Below are 25,415 nucleotides of genomic sequence, written 5' to 3'. Positions count from 1 at the left end.
ATTTAAAACTGGACTTATAGCCAAACGCCTGTAGTTCTGAACCTTTGGAGGCGGTTCGTGGTGGTAAGCAAGTTTGGACTTAGCCAATTATTGCTAGAAAGTTGCCCCAAAACTGCTAAGTCCACACAAATCTAAGTTATCATTAAAAAAAAAAAAAATCACACCAATACGCACGATCGTGCTTGAGAACAAGATTATTTGACATTAATGTCAAATAGAGTGTAACGAGATGAAGGAGTATACTGTAGTTACGTATTATCGAATCTTGAGTGAAGATAGTGCGTTTTAACATGATAAAACCAACCCTATAATCCCCATCTGATAAGATGACATTATACCCTTCTAGAGCCTATAATTGTCCATCTTATAAGACAACATTAGACATTTCCATACATGATAAAATTAAAGAAAATATCTAGATTTTTCAAGAACAGGGAAGAGACCATCTTTTGCCACTATATGACTTTGTTCTACCCCCCTAGTGTCCCAACTTCAAAAGCATGCATGACCTAAGATTCTTAGTGCATATGAGCAACAACAATTTCTTACACCAAAGGTAGAGGAAAATAGATGAGAAAATGCTCAACTTCCCGCTCCACTTGCTCCTGGCTCCTGTGGGCACCCTTTCCTTCCTTCATCTTCTTCACAAATGCCACGAACTACCTCCAGATAATTGGCTATAAGTCCAGTTTCAAACCCATCTTATTTGAAGTTCTCTATGAACTTTGTCCAAACTTGGTAACTTAAAAACTCTTTCCACCACCACTATATCAGCATTCATAGTACAAACTAACATAGGAAATAAAGAGTGCATGGCTAGAGTGTAAGCAATTATCTGCAATCCTAATAGGAAATTGCTAGGTAAATGTAGGTAACGTGAGTGATGAATTTTGATACCACTACTATATCACCAGGATTCCACCACAATCTCATCTTCTTCCAACTGAACTTTCTATTAGTCATCCAACCACTTCTCTCCCAATTCAAATGAACACCTTGCTCTATTTCCAAATCCCCAGAATCCCAACTCTTCCAAAAAACAAAAAAATTGACGTTTGAGGTCAACCCTTGCCAAAACCTCCTAATCAATATTTTTGGGAACTATACAACCAGCATTGCAGTTCAGAGGTACCTTTTCATATTCCATCTTTTCCCTTCTTCTCCAGAGCTTGCAAAATAATTTGGCCAAAGACCCATTGAACTTGCAAAATCTCAGCATAGTCCTTAGCAAAGAAAATAAATATAAGGGAACCGTCGGAAAATCCAATAAAAGGCCCCGAACTCATTTCCAGCTAATTTAGTGGTAGCTATGAAAGCATTGGCATTGAAACAAATATGCCAACACCAAAACTTGCTTCTACTCGGACTAAAGCACAAAGAAGGGCTACCTCCTTGAAAAACAAATATTTGCTACCTCATTCAAAGAAGGAAAAACAGAAACTTGAAATCTATTATCTGCAATTTGAATCAAGAGAGGGGTAGCTACCTACAAAAGCTGGCACTTTTAAAAAGCAGGGTACCTCAGTTATTGACTTTCCAATACTTCCATCCTATTTTTAGTTAAATGTTATAGGTGAATCAGCCAGAACAAGCTCACTTCAGAACAGCTAGTAATGAGTAAGAATTTGACTACTTTCACAATGGAAATCACGTAGACAGTTCCAAAAGAAATGAGGCTAAACTGTAACTACAGGAATTGAGTATCAATAATATGTGAGACTGAAAACTGTAATTTCCTCCACAAATTACAGTATAATCAGAATTTTACTGATGAGAACTTTTTTGATATGTTTACAGATGTCAGTTTAATTCATAATGACTTTAATTTATTTTTTCTAACTTATTACATGGTTTTATGTTGTGTAGCCTTACTACTTGCGCTCATCATCTTGACAGGTAACATTTTTTCATTTATTTTTTTTACGTATAATGGTGTTTCTTTGTATTAAAATAATAGGAATCATCTTGAGATGCCTATGTAGCCGACTATAAATGACTGAGAAATTATAGAACATTATACTCGTATCATTAGCTATAAACGTCTACATCTACCATGTCTAACAGTATAATAGCTAATACACATTTATGCCTATTATGGGTAATTTTATTCAAATGCACTATAGTACTCAGTTTATTTTTTGAACATCAAAATAGCGCCATATGGATGACCCGAATGAAGTGATACGTGATCAGCTGTTGTGGGATGATGGGATGGAGGAAGTCCTCGTTAATTTCTTGTATGAAGATACCATTGCGGGAAGACTGAGGGGTGAGAAGATACTACACAATGACCATGTTCAGCTTACTAAACGATTGTCCGATCTTGGGACGAAGAAGTTTAACTCTGAGCAAGTCAAAAGAAAAATTGCACACCTGAAAGGAAAGTAGAGAGAATTCACAGATCTGATAAGGCAAATAGGGTTGGGCAGGGATCCAGATAGGAAGGATCCAGTGGCAAGCTAGGAACACTGGGCAAATGCAATCAGGGTACAAATCATAAAAATTCTATTCCAAACTTCAATTTTTTCCCAAACTTACATTTAGTTAATAATTTTTATTTTTTATTTTTTTTGTTTTTATTTAGGTGAGAAACTCATTCAATCATTTTAAGACTAATGGATGCCCTCGGTATGAAGAGTTATGTGCTATCTTTGGTTGTTCTGTTGCAATGAGAACACTCCAAATAGTGAGGAGGAGGACCTACTTAACGAGGAGCTGCGAAACCAAGGAGGACCATCCCTAAATGATGAAGGGGACCCATCACCACCTTCTCCCATGTACGGATCCACGCAATCAAGGAGATCATTATCCATCGCATACTGTAGTGGATCTCGTCGACGCCAAAGGGCAGAGCCTCCCCATTTTGTTGCCATGAATGAACAAATGAGCAGGACCTTGTAGGCAATTAAGAAAAGTTTTGAGGCGAGGCGAATGGCTGCTGAGGAGTGAAGGGCCTCGAAGCGCAGTAGAGACAACAACATGAAGACTGATGGTGTTGTGTCCAACGATAACCTTACGCGCTGCTTTCAGTTGCTTGATGAAGTTGAACCTCGCCTACCTTTTAATCAATGGAACAAGGCTTTTAGTAGATTAACTGGTGATGAGGCATTGCAGAGATTGTTCATTGTGATCTCTGTAGAGCCCAGAGCAGAGTGGGCCTGGAGTTTATAGCAGCAATTCTTGTTGATGATTGTTTTATTAGAATGTGATAGGGTTTAATTATTTGCACTCGTTTAGTTGGCCACCTTTATCGTAGGCAATTACGTACTAAAAAAGAGGGTTATAGCCATTTCATTATATATGTTTATTCAGACAATGACGGCTTGCTACTGCTACTTTGATGAGTTTTTTTATAAATCTTTCCCTATTAAGTAGAAGATGAGAATTTTACTCATATCCCTATTACTTAAGTTGAAAAAATTTGTTAATGCTCAACGCACAATAATTCCTTTTAGAATCTCCGATGATGACTTCCTGAATGATGATGATCCTTTGCTAGGATATGGAGATGCTGATGCAATACATGAGACGTACATAGTGTGGCTGATGTGGATGACAAATGAGAATGGTGGTCGATGCCCATTGCCCCAACACAATATTGGTCTTCGGGGGGATCAATATATCCAGGGTGTTTTGAATGGGAACCCTCGGAACTGCATGGAAATGTTTCACATGGAAGTTACCACATTTGAGTATATATGCCATGTGTTGCGGGAAACAATGATCATGGAGCCTACAGAGAGGACCGAGGTGGAGGAATCATTGGCTATCTTTTGCCTTATTGTTGGTCATAGACAAGGTCAGTGTGTCGTTGCAGACTGCTTCCAACATTCAAGTGAGACTATTAACCGGCACGAAAAGATGGTTATGTGGGCACTGCATGAGTTAGAGAGGAGTGTGATTAGGCCTACACATAGCTGGGGTCCATCCATACGTTGCGGGAAATTGGCACAACTATCCATGGTTTCAGTTAAACACTTATTGACTTGAGCTTTCGATTTTTTGTTTAATTAAAAGGTTGTGATAGGTTGAACCAATATACATACCCTTTTAGTACCAAAAGACATATATAAGTTTATTAATTCTGCAACATATATTTTCTTTTTTTAACATCATTAATCAAGCAAAATAATAATAATGCCACATATCATTACATTAATCGTTAGGTAAAAATTAATAATAATAAATAAATAAATACAAGGAAATTTTAATTATACCTATAATGTTATATGTATGTTATGATTGAGAAAAGTATTATAGTTATATAATCCCAATTTTATAGAATTGTCTTGAGGCAATGAACGGCATAATGATCTCAGCTGCTGCACTCGCTCGTCTAGGTAACGCATTTAGAAATCGACATGGCCGGATTGCACAAAATGTCTTGTATGCATGTGACTTTGATATGAAGTTCACATATGTGTATACTAGGTGGGAGGGAACAGCCCACGATGCACTCATTTTCATGGATGCGTTGAGTAGACCTGATAACCAATTTACATGGCCAGAACCAGGTACAATTTATTTTTGCTAATAAAATAAACAATGTTTTCCATAGAGGACTTTCTAGTTATTTATTTGGGAAAATCACTGATTCTAGTTGATTTAATAATGTGGTAGGTTATTATTATCTTGTTGATGTGGCTTTTCCTTGCATTGAAATATTTATGCCACCTTATCCAAGAGAAAGATATCACCGATCAGATCGTTATAATAAAGGTGATTTTCGGGGATATAAAGATTATTTCAACTACCAACATGTCTTGCTACGAAACGTTATTGAAAGCACATTCTCTTTGTTGAAAATGAGGTTTCGAATTTTGTATGCCATGCCTTCCTATCGCCCTGTTAGGCAAGGCATGATCGTTACTGCATGTTTTATACTACACAACATGATAAAAATGATGACTCCTAATGATAAAATCATTCAAGGTGTAATGAATCATTGGTCAGAAATGTAAAATATGGCTACTAAAAATGAATTGGGGGAAATATCTCATGTGGTCAACATGTCCAGTGAATCGGCCCAAGCAATGGGGGCAATGAGGGATGCGATTTATTTACCAATGTGGGCACATAGATTTGGCCAATGAATGTTCTTGTTGACAAATCTCAAGAGCGTACAAATACAAGATGAGAATTTTCAAACATATGTTTCGAATGTAGGCCATATATATAATATGTTAATGTACATGATGGAATGTTGAAAGACATTTATGACATTTTGTAACCATTCGCTCGAGCTAAGTGTTGAGTAAGTATCGAGCGTTCCAATCTGCCTGAGTTCGCTCGAACTCAGTGTCAAGCGTTCATCTCTGCCTGAGTTCACTTGAGCTCCGTGTCGAGCGACTGTTGAGCGTTCAACTTTGCCTGAGTTCTCTCGAGCTCAGTGTCGAGCGATTGTCGAGCGTTCAACTCTGCCTGAGTTCCCTCGAGCTCAGTGTTGAGCAACTGTCGAGCATTCAACTCTGCCTGAGTTCCCTCGAGCGTCTTGTCGAACAAGGGTCGTGCAATCCACTCTGTCTGAGTTCGCTCAAGTGCCAAGTTGAGCAAGGGTCGAGCGAGTACTTCTGTTTTGACCAATGATGAGCACACTTCAAGCCTTTTCACTTCAACACTTGTTACAACACTATTTTACATAAGTTTTCACAAGAATATGCCAATCAACTCATTTTTCTCTCAACAATCTCCCCTTTTGGCATTTCTGTGACAAAACTTCTAACCTATACACATGACCTATTCCTAGCACACCCATCACTAGATTCATATTCTTGAACACCTTGAAATATTTCTGCACACACTTAGCAAACGGTTAAACATACCCATAGAATTATGCACAAAAAATTGTTTACAAATCACAAACCATAATTCATGAATAGACACGACAAGTACAAGTTTTAGAAAGAAAAATTTCTGCACATGTGTATAATCAGATATTGAGTTCAAGAACAACAGCTAAAATGAGATACAAAAATTTCCCAAAGAGAACCAAAAACTGTTGTTCACAAAATTAAAAATATGTTACTAACAACTAACACTCCCCCTAAATTAGTACTAAGTTCCCCGCATTTGAGTATTGTACTACTCCCCCTTTTTTGTCACAACTGGAAAAGGGTCTCAATCATCACCATTTGCAAGACTACCACTATCCTCATCATCCTCATTAAGTTGCTCTTCGATATCGTTGAAGCGTTGGGTCACAAATTGTTGTAGGTTATCAACTTTAACATCTAGGTTATGAACTGTAGCATCGAGGGTATCGAACTGGACATCAAGGAAGGCTAGGTACTCAAGAACCTGCTGAAAGCTGGGCTCAATCAAACCGGGTGCCACAGTGGATGGTGTCGAGCTAGACGGCTGAGAGCTGGATGGCCGAGAGCTCAAAGGCTGAAAGGAGGGAGCAGGAGGATGCTCAACAAGGAGAGGGTGCGGGGTGGTGTCAGCACAACTAAGTTGTACGGTTAAATGACCAATAGGACCCTTTAGTGCAATTCTAAGCTCCTGTGCCAGAAAAGCAACTGACTGAGAAAGGGCTAAACGACTGATTAGACAAGCAAACAACAAACTAGTCCTTTTTTTGGAGGACTGAAAAGCCTTAAGAATGACCCGACACAGAAGACTCCCTAAATCAATGGAGACACCATTGATCAAAGCATATAGAAGAGTGGCGCGGTCAAGACCCACATCACTCTGATGTCCAGTAGGATATAGATTGGTAAGAACAATCCTACTAAGAATGAGATAGTCAAGTGTAAAACGTACAGTCAAGAGAGGGGACTTCCCTTCCCAATTACTAGACCCACCACATAGACATCCAGCAATGATATGTGGACTGAGAGAAGATGTCCGTGTATAGGGATACACCGGGTGTGACACACGAGGGACATTTAGCAGGTCCGCTATCATGCCCGGAGTCACTCGAAAGAAAATGTCTCGGAAACTAACCTCAAAAGAGCCATCATCAGAGATGGCATGAATGTTGGAGTAAAACTCCTGAACCAACTCCATAGAAGGAGTGGGATGACCAATGGTCAAAGCCTGCTACTAGCGAGACTCAAAGATGTGAGGAATGATGGTCTCAGTAAGCTAACCTAGAGAGACGTCAAGCTCAACTATAGGAGTACGATGAGAGAAGTTCTGAGTATACAACTCCTGTGCCCGTGCATTATGGAAATAGGCTTGAGCAGGTGTAGGGGGTTGTGGCGAGGACGAACACGTCGAGACATGGCTTTTGGCTATAGATAGAGTCAGTGACGTTAGACAAGGCTAAAGGTAATGTGAAGACCTGATGAATGCATGTGTAAATGTCAAATGCATGATCATGATAAAATCCAAACCTTGACCTTCATGCCAATCATGCCAACTAACCATGACTAAAGTGCTTGATGTCTATACGAGCATTTCATCAAGCATGTGGTGAACATGCTAAACTAACCATGCCAATCATAATAACACAAAAATTCCAACCAACCCTGCAAGACACGGTGCATGCCAATGCAAAATGCATATTTTTCGAGATCCATTTCTAAAAGTCAGTACCAAACAAAAAAAAAAAAAAATTCCCACTCTCCATTTTTCAAACCAATGGTCCATGCCTAGGCCAAAAAGACCCATGTGCATGCCAAGCTAATACCATTGCTTCACAATTGCTTTTAAGACCCAAACACTTCTATACAATCCAACATAACACTAGGATAGACATGAAATGAGTATGAGAATAATGTTATGCCAATGCATGATGAAAATGAGAAGCCAAACTTCATTGAGGCATTTCACCAAACACTTGGAGTGGATCCAAGTGAGAAACTTGGGCAAAACCCTTTGGGAGTTTCAAGAGCCTCCTAAATACAAACAATCAACAATCAACACTCCAAAAGTGTTTCAACAAACCAAAATGACGGAGGGTTTTCAAGGATTTCACTCCAAAAAGAGCAAACCGAAATCCCACAAGAAAAACACCAAAGAAAACCCCTAAAAAATTCACCAATTCAAAGATAAAGAGAGGAGATTGATTCTTATTGTGATTTCAAGAAGGTTACATGAAGAAGAACAAAAGAAATCACTCCAAGGGCAAAAGAAATGGTTCAAACGAGCAAAAAGGGAGAAACTTTAGAAACTGTGCGAAATGAGCTCGAGTGGCCCTTGGGAGACTTTTATAACCAACATTCGCTCGAGCGGACTTAAACCCTCGAGCGGAACATTCGCTCAAGTGAAGATCGAGCGAATGTCAAGCGACACTTTTGTCTGAGTTCGCTTGAGCTAAGTGTTGAGTGAGTATTGAGCATTCCAATCTGCCTGAGTTCGCTCGAGCTCAATGTCAAGCGTTCAACTCTGTCTGACCTCGCTCGAGCGCCCTATTAAGTAAGGGTTGAGCGATTATATCTGTTTTGACCATTGATGAGCACACTTCAAGCCAATGTGCTTCAACACTTGTTACAACACTATTTTATACAGGTTTTCACAAGAATATGTCAATCAACTCATTTTTCCCTCAACAAAAAATAATATGAGATAAAAAAGTAAATAACATTAATATTGGCGATATAATTTGTAGGCAGTAGTTCAAATCCCTATTATGCTAGTGACATACTCAACTTGCTAGGTAAATAAGATTCTACTCTTAATAGTCAAATCCCTTGCTAGGGAAAATTCTACAAACACAAAAAGGGAGCAATTTGCATACAATTAATATGCACAACCTAATCAATACACCTAAATTTGACAATGAACTTTATCCAAACCAAACAAAAACTATTACAAATGTCAAAACCCAGTACAAACATAACAATTTTTGCTCTTGAATTTTTAGATTCTTCGCTCTCTGTCTTACTTTTCTTCCATTTTCTAGACACTATACTCGTGATGTAATACATCATCCCACGTCTTCGGCGCCTTATTCGCTCTTGCACGTAAATTCTCCTATAATAAATGAAGTGTATACGCCCAAACGAAGAATTCACACTTCACATTTTCTTGTACCCAGTACGAACTCCCAATTAACATGATAAAAAGCCACCCACAAGAAGCAAATTATATCGAAAAAACTTTAGAAACTGGAATTTTCTTTATCGTCTTATAGTTTGGGCAAGCAAAAAATCTCATTCTAGGGTTTTTCCTTGTTTGGGACGTCTTTTGGTATGTTTTCAAACCACACCAACATGTTGGTGATTCAAGTACAAAGTCATTAAGCAACGATGATGATTGAGACGATGGCATGACTGTAGTTCTAAAAAACCAAATACAAATTTAAACACAAGATTCAAACACAAGGAACCATGTAGAAAGCAAAATAATAAAAACTTGGCATTTAGTTACTGAGGTTGCTGCAAACCAATTTTATCTTATACAAAATTTCAAATAAGTATTAGCCCAGAGTTAAATTGAATTTTCTGAATATGTTGGAAGCAAACAAGATTTGGAAATTTGAATCATATTGTTTATAATGATATTCAAGTCTACAAAAAATGGACAATCCTAAATCAGACAAGGAGGGCATATTCATCAACAAAACAACTCACATAGAGCGCTACTACAAAAAGTAAAATGCCAAGGTTTTCACAATTGATTTAAACAGAGGACCCTGTTTAGCCAATTATGGCCTTTTTCACTCTTTAATTACATATCTCAGCCACCTGGCCAGTTAAAAGAATCAATAAATCCCAAATGGTGTGAAAGAATTTTGTCGAATGGGTGGACCAAAGAGCAGTGGCAGATATATGTTTATCAAAACCAAAGGGATAAAAGTGAAAAAGATAAAATAATAATAATAATAATAATAATAATAATAATAATAATAATAATAATAATAATAATAAAAATCAAATCTAGCACATTATGTTAAAGGATCTATAACCTTGCCCTAGTGGTTGTTTTTATTTTGTTATCAAATCAATGCACTTATTTGAGGACCCCTTGGCTGTAGGAAATGAACAAACACATATGTGTACTTCTGTCATATAGTTTTATTTTACTTATAACAAAAGAAAGACCCGTAATTGAGGACAAAATAAATAAGGTTTGGATAAAACAAGAGGGAATTCACATATATAATTTTTCACACAATTGACTGTTCAATCTTCACCAACCAACACTACAGTATATAGAGTCATCATAACAATCTATAAAACATACTAGAATTGGTTTGTTCTAGATGTGATAAATCTAGAACAGTAAAGAGTAGTAAGATTATTATTTCTGAGTCTATCAAAAAATGAGAAATGAAAACAACACAGAAGAAGGCCAAAATATGGATCACATAGTTTTTATTGCTAGGGCTTAGGAATTGATTTGATTTGCTCGACAACTCATCTTATTTTCCAACATTGAAGAAAAGAAGTGAACATAAATGAGACTATTAACAAAACAGCAGAAGTGATCCATCCAGATATGGTTTTGTTGCTCCTACGGCCACATAAACATGTTATGCAACATAAATTGAAAAACCATATATACCCCTAAATGAAGATACGAAAGAGATCTCAGATCCACTTGGATATGAAAAAGAGTCATACCAAGTGGATCGTTGACCAGCAATACGCATAAATCCCTTGCTCTCTTTGGGGCATTTTTCTCCGGCAACAAAACATGAAAGACAGCAAAAAATAATGACCCATTTATTTATAATCTAGAAATACTCATACAGAGGTTGCCATAGACCAAGTCTACTCACACTGGGCATACCTAGATCATCATTTCGAAAAAAAACAAGGTAATGGGGAAGGTATATGCAAAAAAATGAAGGTAGTTAGAGATAGGGGAAATAATAAATGCGAGATTATCAGGGGTACTGAAACAGAACAAGCACGAAATTATAATGAAATGGAAATTTTGATTGTTATTAGTAGCCAAATCGGTTGTTGCAAGAATGAAGTTAAGGGGTGTTAATTTCTACTTGAAGCTGGATTTTTCAGGCTGTTTCAGACGCAGCTCGTTGGGCAGGGGGTTCGGAGTAGGTCGTTGGTGAGGGGGATCGGAGCACCTCGATCTTCAGCTTGGGATCAGAGTAGCTCGTTGGTTGGGGCGAGGAGGAGCTTTTAGAAAATTTTTTCTAGCTTCGTCGGGAACAAGATCAGCATTCGAGAATTTTATGGCCTGCAACACTCTTTCTCAGTGTAGAATATTACACCAGTGGTACCCCGAGTGATGCTATTGCACAGTGTTTTATTATATATTTTTGGTATAATAGTCGTGGGACCCACAACTTTCCCATTTTCAAGATGTTTAAAATTTTCATCTCAACTTTACTTCCAAACATATCTATATGGGACCCACATGAAATTTTCCACTCAGCTTAAAATTTTTTAACTCATATCAGCTTAACACTATTCACAAAATTCTCATATTATCTCAGTGGCCAAACAAAACCTAAATCTAATATAACCGCTCCATTTGATCGCTTTTTAAAATAATTTTTTTAATTTTTTATTTAATAATTAAAGAATTACTTTTTTAATATATTAATATATTTTTTATTTTAAAATATTTTTTATTTTTTAAAATATTTAAATATATTAAAAAAATATAAAAAGAAAAAAAATGCAGCCCAGCAAAACTCTTAGATGCATTAATTTAATGGCTCTATGCCATCATGAATGAATGAAGAAAGAATCTCTTCTATTGATTTGTGAAATGACTTGTAAGTGTTTAAAAAATAGATAAATAGATTAGTTATAATAGAATTATATAAAAATAAATTTATAAATTGATGTGATTTAATAAATTATTAAATTGATTTTAATATAAATTAAATCTAACGCATCAAATAAAAAAATTTTAATTTATAAATTTACTTTTATATATATATTTTTTATATCTATAACAAATTTCTAAATAAAAGGTGGAAGTTACAATTATGCCCTATCATCTATACTATACATGGAAAGTAAAGCTTTGGATTGACCAAAAATATAAAACAAGAAAAAGAAAATAAGAAAAGAGGTTGGTGGCTCATAGCACTCCCAATGGCTCTTTCATCTTATTTTTTAAAATACATCATTAAAATTTACTTTTTTATTTTATATATTAACTTTTATAATATACCATACGTCGGCTTATTTATTTATTTTTTCATATCATTTAAATATTATATTTTTTATTCTTATTTATTCATTTCAAATATTTTTTTTAATTATCAAAGATATCCTAAAACACAAATGAGAGAAAAATAAATAAAAAATAATTTACATTTCTAAACCGTCACCGCTATATGTAGCGGTAGTATTGTAGCGAAATAGATTTTACAGATGAAATAAATCATCCATTGGACTCCGTTTTTAGACTTTTTTCTTCAAATTATACAAGAATCTGGGTTTTATATAACCCGTTGCGAGTGCTCTGATATGAATATGTGTAATACAATCATGTGTTGAGAATATTTTTTCGAATAATGTTATTTTTATAAAAATATTCCTAATCAAGCACTACGACAACCGCGGACCTATTGACACACTTCCTTATTAATTTTTTATTTTTACCTTCCAGTATTTATTTCAAAGCGATTAACAATTATAATAATGATACATATATAATTTTTTTATAATCTTTTATACAATAATATTTTAAAACGAGAATATTTATATAAATTAAATTTTTATATATTACGTTAAAAAATATTGTCATTTAAAACATAATTATATAAAAATTATATATATGCTATTTTTCTAATAATTATTGAGACTATGCTATTTTTTTTTTTTTTAATATTAGAAAATTTAGAGAGGGATTCGAACCAATACCTTTCTTATGGAAGCCGGGTCGGATGCCACCTGCGACTTGGCTAGTTGAGGTGTCAGAAAGAACGAAGAATGTTCCCATGCATTATTCTTGTCAATCAAAATAATGTTTAAAGAGTAAGACTACGCATCCGCCACTGTACAACTGCACACTCTGCACACCATACGTGGCGTCATTTTTATTGTTTTTTGTTTTTTTTTTGTTTTTTGTTTTTGTTTTCAAACGTGCGTTTTAGAAATGTAAAAACATATTTCGGTTGGTTGAAAGGAAACACAAAATTTCGAATTCCTCCCGCGAAACCTGTAACAGCCCGCTAGAAATTCAATTGTGAAATTTCTATTAACTTTAGGAATCTCGTGAAAACCCCATAAGTTTTCACGAATCCATTAATCGTATAGGTTTTTGTCTAACTACATAGTTAGTGTTATTATTTACTATGGTATCAGAAGTGTGTTTTTGATTATTGGAGATAGTTAGAAATGTCAAAATGTATTATGGTTTGTGCCATTAGACTCGGAGGGTTATTTAAAGTCTTATGGCGCAATAACATTTTTTCATATTTTCCGACAAAACGTCTGTTCAAAACTGTAGATATTATTGGATAAAAAGAAATATCTTGAGGTAATTTTCATGAATATTATTGGGTAAAAATATTTTGAGTTGATTTTTATAGATATTATTAGATAAAAATATCTTAAGTTGATTTTTTGTAGATACTATTGGATAGAATATTATGAGATAATCTTTTATAGATATTTTGGGTAGGAGAAAACTACACTCAACTCTCAACTCCAGCCTCATCTCTTCCATATCTCATCCATAAGTATCTCCAGCCACCTCTCCCCACGAAATTATCTTCATTTACACTTTCCATTGAAAGAATATCAAACACTCTCTCTCAGACAGCTTTTAGGAGGTCTTTTGCACACCTATTTCGAAGCTTTTGTAAGTATTTTATCATAAAATCTCCTTCATATAAGTTGTTCCTTTTTTAGTCTAGTTTACATGAATATCTTATTTTCCCCATTTGAAGATCATTTGGTCAGTCCAGTATTGTGTAAACTATAGAAAGGTCATTCTGGGAGATAAACTGGAGAATATGTTATAGTTTGGAGTTTTTGACCAAGCTAATGGATAGATATTGGTCCGAAATTTTTATGGAGTATTGTTAACATGTATATGTGACTATTGGTTGAGGATTTTTGCATGATTAAAGGTTTTGATGAAAGATTTTCTTAGATTTAGAAACTTAGAAACTGGAAGAAGAAAAACAGTTTCTGTTTTGAGAAAGTTTAACTCTTTGGTGGTCTAAACCTATTCCAATGACTTTGATAATTTTATTGGAGGATCCTAAGCATCTTATATACATGTTATATTATTATTTTGAAGATATTTGGTGTTAGTTTCAAAGATATGAAATTTTATACAAAGAGATATTCAAATAAGCCAAAGTGTGGATATTCTTGGCTAAATTTATGTTTTGGTTAATTTATAACCATGTGATCTTGAATTAGAAGCTTATATATGTCATAGATCAAGAGATTTATCAAAACTAGTTGAGGAAAAAGTTTCTGTTTTTGGACTAAGTGTAAAACCAAAAACTCCAAATGTTATTTTGTGATTTTGGTGACTTTAGTTTGATGATTTAAAGCATGATTGATGTTAGGATGATATTATGAATATGTTAGAAGTAAGATTTGATTTTTGAAATTCTTGGAGATGTTTTGATTTAAGATCAAAACTTGTGAATCAAGTGCTTGGATCTTTTTACAAAAGAAGTTTGGTGTTAATTATTAGATTTTTCTAAATGGATGTTTTAAGTATGGTTTTGAATTTAGGATTGGAAGATGTTTGTTGCAAAATTTTGGTTTAAGCATGAGTTTTGAAGTTAGAAGGATTTGCAACAAAAATCAAGGGAAATGTCCTATGGATGTTTCGGCCATTGTGTGTTCTTCATAGTTGTGTTTTATTTTAAATTTTTCTGAGTTGATATTTAAGTTTAGGACAAAATTTACATGAGGAATGTAAATTTTGGAAACTTTTGGAGTTAGTATGCAAAATCCTTAAGTTATGGGTAAAACGGTCATTTTCCCACATGTAGAGAGTAAAATGAAAATTTTACTCTTTAAGTTAGTATTTTCCATATTTCAAATTATTAGTGATTTAGTTCTAACTTTTAGAATCACAAATTACAGTTTCTCGTGGTCGCACTTGAAGTTTTATAAGAAACGCGGAGATCGAGGTAAGTTAGCTTTTAACTTACTAGCAGTCTATTGTGTATGTATGCTAAGTAAAGGAACTGCAGTGTATGTATGTGTCTTATCATATATGTCATGCCATGCCAAGTTATCACGTAATTGTCTATTATACAGAATTTATTTTGTCATCAATTTTTATCTGTTACATAATATATTCTGTCATGTATTACTGTACCTTACAAGTACGTCATGCTAAGTATGCCATCTATTACATGTATGTCAAGTCATGTAATATTTACTGTTGCAAGTATGTCATGTTAAATATGTTGTCTATTATATGTTATGCCATGTTACGAAATGTTTCTATCTCAAGTTGGTCATGTATTTCAAGTTATGTTCAAGTCACGTTATGTTACGTCAGGGCTTTAGTCATTTCGTATTCCAGTCACGTTTCATCTTGATTACTTATGTATGGGGTCACAACAATTGTGACGCATACACTACGTGAGACACAGCAATTGTGACACGTAGAATACATGGGGCCACAACAACTGTGGAGTATGTATTTAAGCAGTTAAAGAATAAGTTTCCGTAGAATACATGGGGCCACAACAACTGTGGAGTATGTATTTTTCATGTTAAGTCAAGTTTGTGTAAAATACATGGGGCCACAACAACTATGGAGTATGTATTTACACGTAGAATACATGGGGCCACAACAACTATGGAGTATGTATTTTTCATGTTAATTCAAGTTTCAAAGCAAGTTCCTGCTAAGTCAAGTTTCAGATCAAGTTCATGTCAAGTCAAGTTCAGTTCATGTTTCAATTTAAGTTATGTCAATTATGCTATATTGTACGCCAAGTTATGCTTTAATTACTTATGAATTTGATTATGCATTTATGCTTTTACTGTCATCCATGCATTATTAGCTTGTATGGAAGTTTTTTGTTAACTTGCTGAGATTTGTAATCAAATCTCACTTTGGTAGTCCCAACTACCATTCCCCCCGAATGGTAGATCTTGTTATAGGACCTGAAGGAGAATCATGAGCTGATCAACTAGACACAGTTGACTAAGCGACGGTGCGACATAAATGTTAATATAGTAATTAACGTAAATTACTACTTGTACGATTAAGTTGCATATCTAGTACTTTTTGGATCATAACCATTTTGGACTAGTGTTGTGATCCTAGTTGTTCAATGGATTTTTATGTATGAAGTATGTTTTAAGCATTTGAGATATTTTCAATTTGGTGCATAGTATTGCTAAAGAAAAAATTTATCCGCTGCGAATATTGCATATTGTTAGATGCATGTTAGGAATATTGCATCTTATATGTCATGAACGGGGGCAGGTAACCTTCCGTTGCATGTCTCGACACTTCAAATGTCCGTCCGATCCCAAACGGAATTTAGGGGCGTCATAAAACCCCTCCTCCCTCGGCCCCGCGCCACCTTCCTCCGCCCAGCGCCACCGGCGACACCGTGTCTCTGCCCAGCGACACCAAGCGACGCTACTTCATACAAGAAAGAGCCGCCACTGCCTGGAAATCACTGAACGGAGCAAAAAGTTGGAGTGCGAAGACCCCCGTCCCTCGCCGCCGTCGTTGATCATATGGAGGTAAAACACTTTCAGACCAATGAACTTGCATATGATTACATTCATTTTGTGTAATGGGAGAGGTGATTTTTGGGTTTTGTCAGATGGATATTTTGGATTAGGGCATGGAAAAAAAAATCAGTTTTTGCATGGTTTTTGACCTCTGGTTTCGACCTCTGTTTTCAAACATCTCATTGATACATTGTTTGATTGAAGATAATTATTTGTATTTCGAATCAATTTTTTGCGTCTTTTTCACACATAGTTAATCGTTCGTTGTGCCTTTTACAAGGTTAGTACTTAGTACTGCTAGCTGGGTCTTCTGATAGTGCAGAGCATGCATCATTCGTTAAAATAATGGGTAAGCTGTTCTTACTTTATATTCAAAAATTTTATTGGAGTTTTAGAGAAGTGGTGGGCTAAGCTTGAACCTTATCCATGATGGGCATAAGTAATAGTTATAGCCTTTATTTTCATCTTCGTGCTGCATGATGTTCAGTGTCCTCTACTTAGAGAGCATATAAATGCCGAAAAGAATGGACACTAAATATGACCATTTTGATGGACTAGATGAACGTGGTATATTTGTGGAATTGATTATCCTTTCTTTGAAACTTAAAAAAAAAAATTGCAGTGCTTGGAAAAAGTACTTTGGGATTTTTTCTATCCTCTGGTTTCTTTTACTCTCATTCATATTATTCCAGTTAAACACATCTTATTATTCATAATGGAAGAAAGATTTAACATTCAGAATCTGGAAGTATAACCTTAATGGACCGAAGCACTGGGAATGGTGTGACTCTAACCTGCCAGCCTTGAAATATTCGGCTTCACAATGGTTCTGAAAATCCAGCTGCTTAATTACCATTTGATTTATAGGAGTGAAGTGTGTGGTAGATTATGCACTGCCCCTGGTAGCTGGAGTCAGGTATTTGTTAATGGAATGATTATCACCTGCCTGTAAACTATTTGTAAAAGTTTATATTGTACATAAGAATTCATAAGAATCTTCATGGATGGTTTTATTATTATTCAACAATGGCTTTATGTAGCCGTAACCCAAAAAATAAAGTGTTGTAGAAAAGAAGTAGTCTACTACTCAGCAATTCCTATACAACATACAACTCATAGCATGTCAAGTAAACTAAGCAATCAAGAGACTTGATAACTTCATTATCACCCTTATTTGAATTTTGCTTAAAAAACAAGAGACTAAAGAACAACTACTTGAAAAGAAATTAAATGCAAAATGAACTGTAACATCTTCATTCTCTTTCTTGTATTTTATGGTGTATCAAATGGGCTAGTCACGAAAATTATATTCAAGTTGCCACTGTTTTGGATGATGTAAGCTTTGCATTGACATGAGTTGGTTATGAAATTATTCAAGAACTAGTTCCATTCATGCAAAATTCTAAGTTAAGTGTTAACTTTGGGTCTTATATGCTAGTTGCCAATACTGAAGACAGCCCGGATGTTGTATTAGCTTTTTTTATTTAAATTACGATTAATGCCCCAAAGTTGTTTTGCCTTTCACAAGCAAACTAGCAAGAATGTGCATGGTTGTATGTTTAAAAATTGAAAAATATGTGTAATATTTTCTCTGATCTTTAACTAAAAGGCATCTTCTATCCTTTGTAAGAAAAGAGTTGATGTGAGCTTGTGGGTTGAAGACCTATAGTGTCCGTGACTAACTTACAAAATTTAGGGAAAAAGTAGAGTTTGCAGCATTAATTAAACTGAGTATATAAATTATGTTTACCAATACGAGGCATTGTTTCAAATTATATGAAGATAAATTCTTTGTAGGCAACACCTATATGCATGTGAAGGAAACCCTTGGAAAGCATTACGTTGATATTAAATCCAGATCTTGATATCTGGACATTCTGATGCAAAGTGCAATCGTTCCCTAAATACTTGAGTATTAATTTATATATAAGGTGATGAAGCCATTTTCTACACTACTTGAAAGAGCCTTATTTCCTGATTTTCTTTGGAAGAAGAATGGAATATATGTGCTTTCAATTTTTGGTTTATTGGGTGAGTAACATGGAAATTCCAGGCCACTTGCTTTTTGAATTCTGCTTGCATAATTTCTAACATTAGCCAATTGCTCTTTTTCTTGTTGTCTTCAAGTCCACTGAAAGGGCTTTATCCTCTTTAATAAATTCTTTCTGTGTGCATGTTGTGAGGCACGAGCTCAATCTTGGATTTCTTATTTAAGTGCATAAGCTGATTTAGAAATCAGGCTGCTATTTCATTTTTTTTTATAGGTCAAAGAGATAACCTTAGAAAATGTGAATAACATCCAAATAAACAGTGTTGGATATTTGCAAGAATTTATAGGTTGCTTTAATAACTATCTTATAAAAAAACCTATTTGTGACAATAATTTGAAACAATTTATTAAGTGTCAGATTCTATATTAACTGTCAGACTTTAATGGGAATAAAACTTCTTTTCTGGTTTGCCTTTAAAGCCTTGGAAGACTGACTTAAATTTAGTGTGATGGGGGAAGAGGAAGATAGAATGGCACGCAGACCTTCGACGTCGACTTCACAACCCTTTTACATGCATCAGAATGTATTTGGAAATCCAAATGTCGAGCATGTGAGTAGGCAAGTTGACACTTTATTTTCTATTAAAGTGTGTTTGACGTGCTCATTCATCTAAGTAATTGCATAATGGTAGCATCTTCACGATTTGCCCTACCCTCCGCCGAGTAGTTTGGAGGATTTCATTAGAGTTGAAGATTCATTCGGGGTATATTTGAGTTTGTTACCCAAAATTCAAATTGCTTTCATGTTAATTCATTTGTTTAAAGTAATTAAAATTTTTCTAATGTCGTGCTGCTATTGAATTGCAGATGCCACTTTATACTCAATACCAATCGTCAAGTAATCCGGAAGACTTGAGGCAAGAAACGCCTCCCGCGTCGATGACACCAAATAGTGTAGAATCTGAAAATGAAGCAAATGTTGCAAGTTGTCATGATGCTGATGGTATTACACTATTCGATGCTTTGTTTATTTTTCTGATATTGAATTGATGCTAATTCATCATTATGTTTCCATTCATAGAAATGTTCTTCGACATAAATGAAGATTTAGAGGGTACCACTGTTGTCCCGGATGATGAGGTACAAGTTGAACCACCAAGATCCGGTATGGAGTTTGACAGTGAGAAAGATCTTATTACCTACTATAAACAGTATGCCAAGCAAGAGGGTTTTGGTGTAAGGACATAGAGGACTAAAAGAGATGATGAGGGGAGGCCTGTGTATGTGACCATTGGTTGTGCCCGTGACGGAAAGTCGAAGCCACGGGCAACAACTAAAACGGGTTGTAAAGCGAAGGTAAATGCAACGTTGAACAACAATGAGAAATGAGTTTTCACCACTGTTGAGAATTCTCACAACCATATTACTGTGAGCCCCAAGAAAAGTAGACTATTGTAATCGCACAAGCATCTAGATGAATACAGTCAAAGAATCCTCGAGCTGAATGATAGAGCCGGTATACGAATGAATAAGAATTTTTATTCTCTTGCTGTTGACGCGGGGGGTTATGATAATTTGGCTTTTCAAGAGAAAGATTGTAGGAATTTCATTGACAAAGCTAGATATTTAAGGTTGGGTAAAGGAGGTAGCGATGCACTTAATGAGTACTTCAAAAGAATGAGAGATCAGAATGATGGTTTTGTTTCCTACATGGACGTGAATGATGATGGAAGGCTACGGAATGTGTTTTGGGCTGATGCACGAAGTCGAGCCGCCTATGAGTATTTTGGAGATGTTGTATCCTTCGATACAACGTACCTAACAAATAGGTACGGTATGCCGTTTGCTCCATTCGTTGGTGTTAACCATTATGGCCAGTCCATACTATTCGGGGCGGGATTGCTATCAAGCGAGGACACACATAGTTTTGTTTGGTTATTCCGAATGTGGTTGGATTGCATGAAGGGTAGGGCGCCAAAAGCTATCATAACCGACCAAGATAGAGCGATGAAGAATGCTATTGCTACTGTATTCCCTGAAACTCGCCATCGATATTATTTATGGCATATAATGCGCAAACTTCCAGAGAAGTTAGGATCGCACGCCAAATTCAACTATGGGTTGAAGACGGACATTCAGTCTTCATTATATGATTCACAGACCACCACAGAATTTGAGGAGCGTTGGGGTCAACTACTTGCAAAATATGATCTGCTTGGCAACAATTGGCTTCAGTCCTTATATGAGGAAAGGTCCTTTTGGGTTCCAGTTTTCCTCAAGAGTGTATTTTGGGCTGGTATGAGCACAACGCAAAGGTCCGAAAGTATGAATGCATTCTTTGACGGGTATGTCCATGCTGGGACGACATTGAAGGAATTTGTGGACCAATTCGATAATGCTCTTAGAAAGAAAGTGGAGGTCGAGACAACGGCTGATTTCAATTCTAACAACCAAACTATCCCCTGCATCTCTCCTTTCAACATTGAGAAGCAGTTTCAAAAAGTCTACACGAATGCAAAGTTTAAGGAGGTCCAAAGAGAGTTGATGTGCCTAATGTGTTGTAATTGTTGGTTGGTAAGCACACAAGGGTGCATTTTAACATTTGATGTGTTGGATGAAATAGCGTTTGATGAGCAAACCAAAAGAGTTCATTACTCAGTTTACTATAACGAAGATGAGTGTGAGGTAAAATGCACTTGTGGATTGTTTGAGATGAGGGGAATTATATGTAAGCATGCACTTAGAGTTTGTCAGTTGAAAAATATTAATGTGCTGCCAGATGTATATTTCCTAGATCGACGGAGAAAGGACTTAAAGAGGCATTACACATTAATCAGAAGTAGTTATGATGACCTGCGGGGTAGTTCAGACACGCGTAATTACCAGCTTATGATCCAAAGATGTTCGAAATTAGCAGCAAAAATATCCTCAAACATTGACAAAGTCCATGCATTTCTGCACTATGTTGACGAGTTTGATAAAACATGTGAAGGTTCAACGTGTGACTCGACATTCCAATCAAATAAGGCCAACCCAATGGTGGTGTTGGATAAGGGTAAATAGATTTTAAGCCCGAACGTTGTTCGAGGGAAAGGGAGGCCGCCAAATAAAAGGAAGGTTCCACCTGTAGAGAAGATGGCAACAAAGAGAAAAAAACAGGTAATACTTGTCGAAACACGTTGCCTACTTGATATTTAGTAGTTCTAATGCTAATATATGAAAATTTTGCCTGGTACTTAGACTTGCAGGAAACTCCAAATAGATGAAAGTGAATTGGGTGAGAGCCCGGGATGTCAACCTTAACCAAGTTCATTTATTGACCTGGGTGATAGTAACGACTCTCAGGTATTATTTTCTTCATTTATATCTTTAAGGCATTACAGAATTTTTATATAATACTTGATGGGTAGATCAATCTCCTGCTGGTTGTTCAGAGTTCATTTTGTTAGAGTCTCCTCTTTTTGTGAAATGGGTGTTGGTGTAGATAAGGGAGGAGGTTTTTTGGATGGATTATTGCCATTTGGACAAGCAAGAGTGCCATTAAGCTCCAACAATGTGTTTTGGTATCTACATAAGGTTTCTGTATTTTTATTTTAATTTTGAAGATATTTGCATGTGGGAAAACGTTGATAACAAATATTTTCATCTAGTTATTTGCATTACAAAAACTTATCTCTCCAAACATCATTTTGATGGACCACACCATTTTTCCAAACTCCAATAAAGATATTTCTCAAAAACTTCCTCAATCTGAACATGCCAAAATGGGCATGGAACTTCCACAAAACCAGCTCCTCATGAACTTTCAGTTCTTTTTTAAAAGTAACAAGCTCTTCATGAACTATAAAGTCTTTATGCCATTACGTTCCCCTTGATTTACCTATCTAATTCAAACATGATATTAACTCAACTATAACTTCTTTTTTATTGGGATTGATAGATATTTTCGATGGGCATTGAGGGTAAACTATTGACCTTTGGGTATGTGCAGAGTTCTCTGATCTTTTTATAGAACAAACATTAGTTACATTATTAAGAACACGTTCTTCTGCTATTTTCCTTCTTATTTTCAATTTTAGAGAATGATAATAATCCATGACATCACTTGTAGTGTAGTTTTCTAAAGATAAAGGGAGCATTCTTGCTATAGTTTGGAGATATCTCAAAAATCATCCCCGATGAAGAGGCAGACATTGTTGTTCTCGAGGAGCCTGAGCATCTGACATGGTTTCATCATGGAAAGCGATGGAAGATTAAATTCCGAGTGGTTGGTATGATTATTCACACTAACTATTTGGAATATGTGAGGAGAGAGAAGAAAGGAATGCAAGCATTGATTCTCAAAATCTTAAATAGCTGGCTTGTTGGTATCTATTGCCACAAGGTATGTTTCTTGATAACTGTTAGTTTTTGTGAAATATGTTTCTATTTTTGGATGGTTACATATTAATGATGTCCTATGTCTAGATATTTTGGTGTTTTTACTTCGTACCATATTTAGTGAAATAGTGCAATCTGTTGCTTTTGAATCTGGCATTTTTTGTTATATATGATGTTTATTTATTGCTTTTCTTAGTTAACTCTTCACTCTCAGGTATGCAGTGATTTTTCTGCTATATATGGAAACTGGAAAGGCCGTTTTATTATTGGTTATAAGTATCAAGTTTGCAGGTGATGGTGCAATTCACATTCAACTTTAATTGCACCACAGAAAAAGCATGCATTATTAGTGCTTGGTTTTGTATGTCCCTGTAATCCTTTGTCCCTGTAATCCTTTTACTTGACAGTGGGGCTGTATGCACTTTGCTTTCTGGCAGTGGACCTTCCTACTCTTACATAATGGTGGAAAAACCTATTGTTAATGATAGGTTTTTCTAATATCACCTGGCCTTTCCTACTGGATACACTTGAGGATTAAGGGGCTGTCTAGCTAGTAAGTTGGCAAGAGTGCAAGAATGGAACTGGCAGTCTTCATTATCAGGAATACCTAGTTTTCAGCATTGACATGTAATTAAAATAGGGTATAGTATGGCTACAGTTTTTATGAGCTTAGTTTTGGGATCTTTGTAACCCCTAAGCTTAGTTTTGGGATCTTTGTAACTAATACAGCTCACTAGCTGCTATGGCGTTTTAAAATCAGATTATGAGTAGATATCATAATCTGGTTACTGCATTCAATACTTGTTGTAAATGCAAGAACAGCTTGGCAGTGAGAGATATTTACAGCCAAATCCTTGTTATTTGGCTGACTACTTCATTGCTGAGATTTTGACAATTATGAACCAAGTTTCAAGATCATATTTTAAGTTTGCAACCAAGGAAGCTTGATGGGTCATTATTAGATTATCGGTCAATTGTATTTATGTGAATATATTTGGCTTTGTAAGATGGTATCTAGCAGTATTGTCATCATGTTAAAACACATGGTTTTCTTCATTTATTTCAGGAACCAAAAAAGGGTGGTATGAGTATAGCGATGGATATGTATCTTCAAGGCTACTGCCACAAGCTGATTTTGTAGAGTCCTCCACAAGTTGGGCTGCTGTGTCTAGGCTGAAAGCTACATATAACCTGGATATGTGAGTATAAGTGATTTTTATAGATTTAGCTTCTACTAACTCGGCTGAGATTTTGCCATTCTTTTTTATGCTACATTACCCAAAAAGAAAAACTAATTTATTGCTATTTTGTAGCTGTTGACTTGGTGAGAAGCAGAAAGCAGAGGAACTCGGCTTGTTTATAGGTTTATAGTTAAGATGAAGTTGTCCAGGAGCAAACTTCCAGAGAACTCTCAAATTTTCAAAACAGTTGCAAAGATTTTGAATGCTTGAGTATAATGTCCATTTCATGTGATGTGCCTGGTTTTCAGAATGACGTGCTCTTTCATTTTAAGACTCGGAGTAGGAATTTATTGTACAGTCCAATGGATATGTATGCAAAGCTGAACTTGTATAGCAGGAAAATGGAGCCACAGTTAATAGCTGTTATTGTACATGGTAATATGTTGAATGACTAATTAGTTTGTGGGCTGAATTTTTATGTACATCTTATAAATTCGATTCTACCATATCCACAATATGAATGTGGGACCGGATCTCACCCAATGATGAGGTAAAACTTGAAGTGCCATCAGGATGTTAGAACTACCATTCCAAGGGTGTTGCCATTGAACTTCATAAATGCAGCTAAGCAATAATCAATCAAATGAGATCAAAATGCTGCTACTTATTCTGTTAAGATGTTGGAATAATTCCACCTTCTCCAAAAACAAAAATCCACAATAACATCCAAATCAGACTAGGATCAAAAAATGCCAACACCAAGACTTGAATTGCATAAGAACTGAATGTAAATTAATGCTCATCTGTGTTTTGAGCAATGTGACTAAATAACACTTAGCTAATTGCCATTTTAAGACAATTTGATTGCACTGAAGTTCTTTACACAGTGAGGTTAACACCATCCAATTTACATACATGGTCTTGGTCCACAAACCATGTGCCCATCAAAAGGAGCATGCAAAACTCAAAAATCATTCATACACCGTACTTTACATATAATTTATCCGAACCAAATAAACACTATTACAAATGTCAGAATCCAGTACAACCACAAAAGTTTTCACTTTTGCTTTTTCAGATTCTTTGCCATCTCTCTGACTTTATCTTCCCGTTTCCGAACAGCATACTCGCGCTGTAATACATCATTCCATGAAATACTTGTCGCCTTATTCTCACGGGCACGGAAATTTTCCTCTAGCAAATGAAGTATATCGGCCCAAACAAAAAATTCACACCTTGCTTCTCCCTACACACAGTATTAATTCCCAATTATTACTGTCTTAATACACCCCAAACAGCAAACCATTAGGCAAAACA

At 35.7% G+C, this 25,415-nt stretch overlaps 1 protein-coding gene across 1 annotated transcript; it reads left to right on the top strand.

The window, feature by feature from the left end:
• The first annotated feature begins 20,061 nt into the window (after window positions 1-20,061).
• LOC122300110 (protein FAR-RED IMPAIRED RESPONSE 1-like) lies at window positions 20,062-23,415 on the top strand. The gene is made up of 5 exons (XM_043110523.1): window positions 20,062-21,592; window positions 22,022-22,113; window positions 22,688-22,921; window positions 23,132-23,208; window positions 23,325-23,415. The coding sequence occupies exons 1-5, from the start codon at window positions 20,062-20,064 to the stop codon at window positions 23,413-23,415; spliced, it is 2,025 nt and encodes a 674-aa protein (XP_042966457.1).
• Window positions 23,416-25,415: the final 2,000 nt, after the last annotated feature.

The sequence above is a fragment of the Carya illinoinensis genome, chromosome 1, assembly GCF_018687715.1.
Source record: "Carya illinoinensis cultivar Pawnee chromosome 1, C.illinoinensisPawnee_v1, whole genome shotgun sequence".
NCBI lineage: Eukaryota > Viridiplantae > Streptophyta > Magnoliopsida > Fagales > Juglandaceae > Carya > Carya illinoinensis.
This window is presented reverse-complemented; position numbering and strand designations above follow the sequence as displayed.

Excerpts from the sequence above, each read along its gene's own strand:
- LOC122300110 (XM_043110523.1), top strand. The coding sequence starts at position 20,062 with ATGAATAAGAATTTTTATTCTCTTGCTGTTGACGCGGGGGGTTATGAT. Across the intron at positions 21,593-22,021 it reads AATGGTGGTGTTGGATAAGG|ATAAGGGAGGAGGTTTTTTG; the intron begins GTAAATAGATTT and ends GTGTTGGTGTAG. Across the intron at positions 22,922-23,131 it reads TTGGTATCTATTGCCACAAG|GTATGCAGTGATTTTTCTGC; the intron begins GTATGTTTCTTG and ends CTTCACTCTCAG.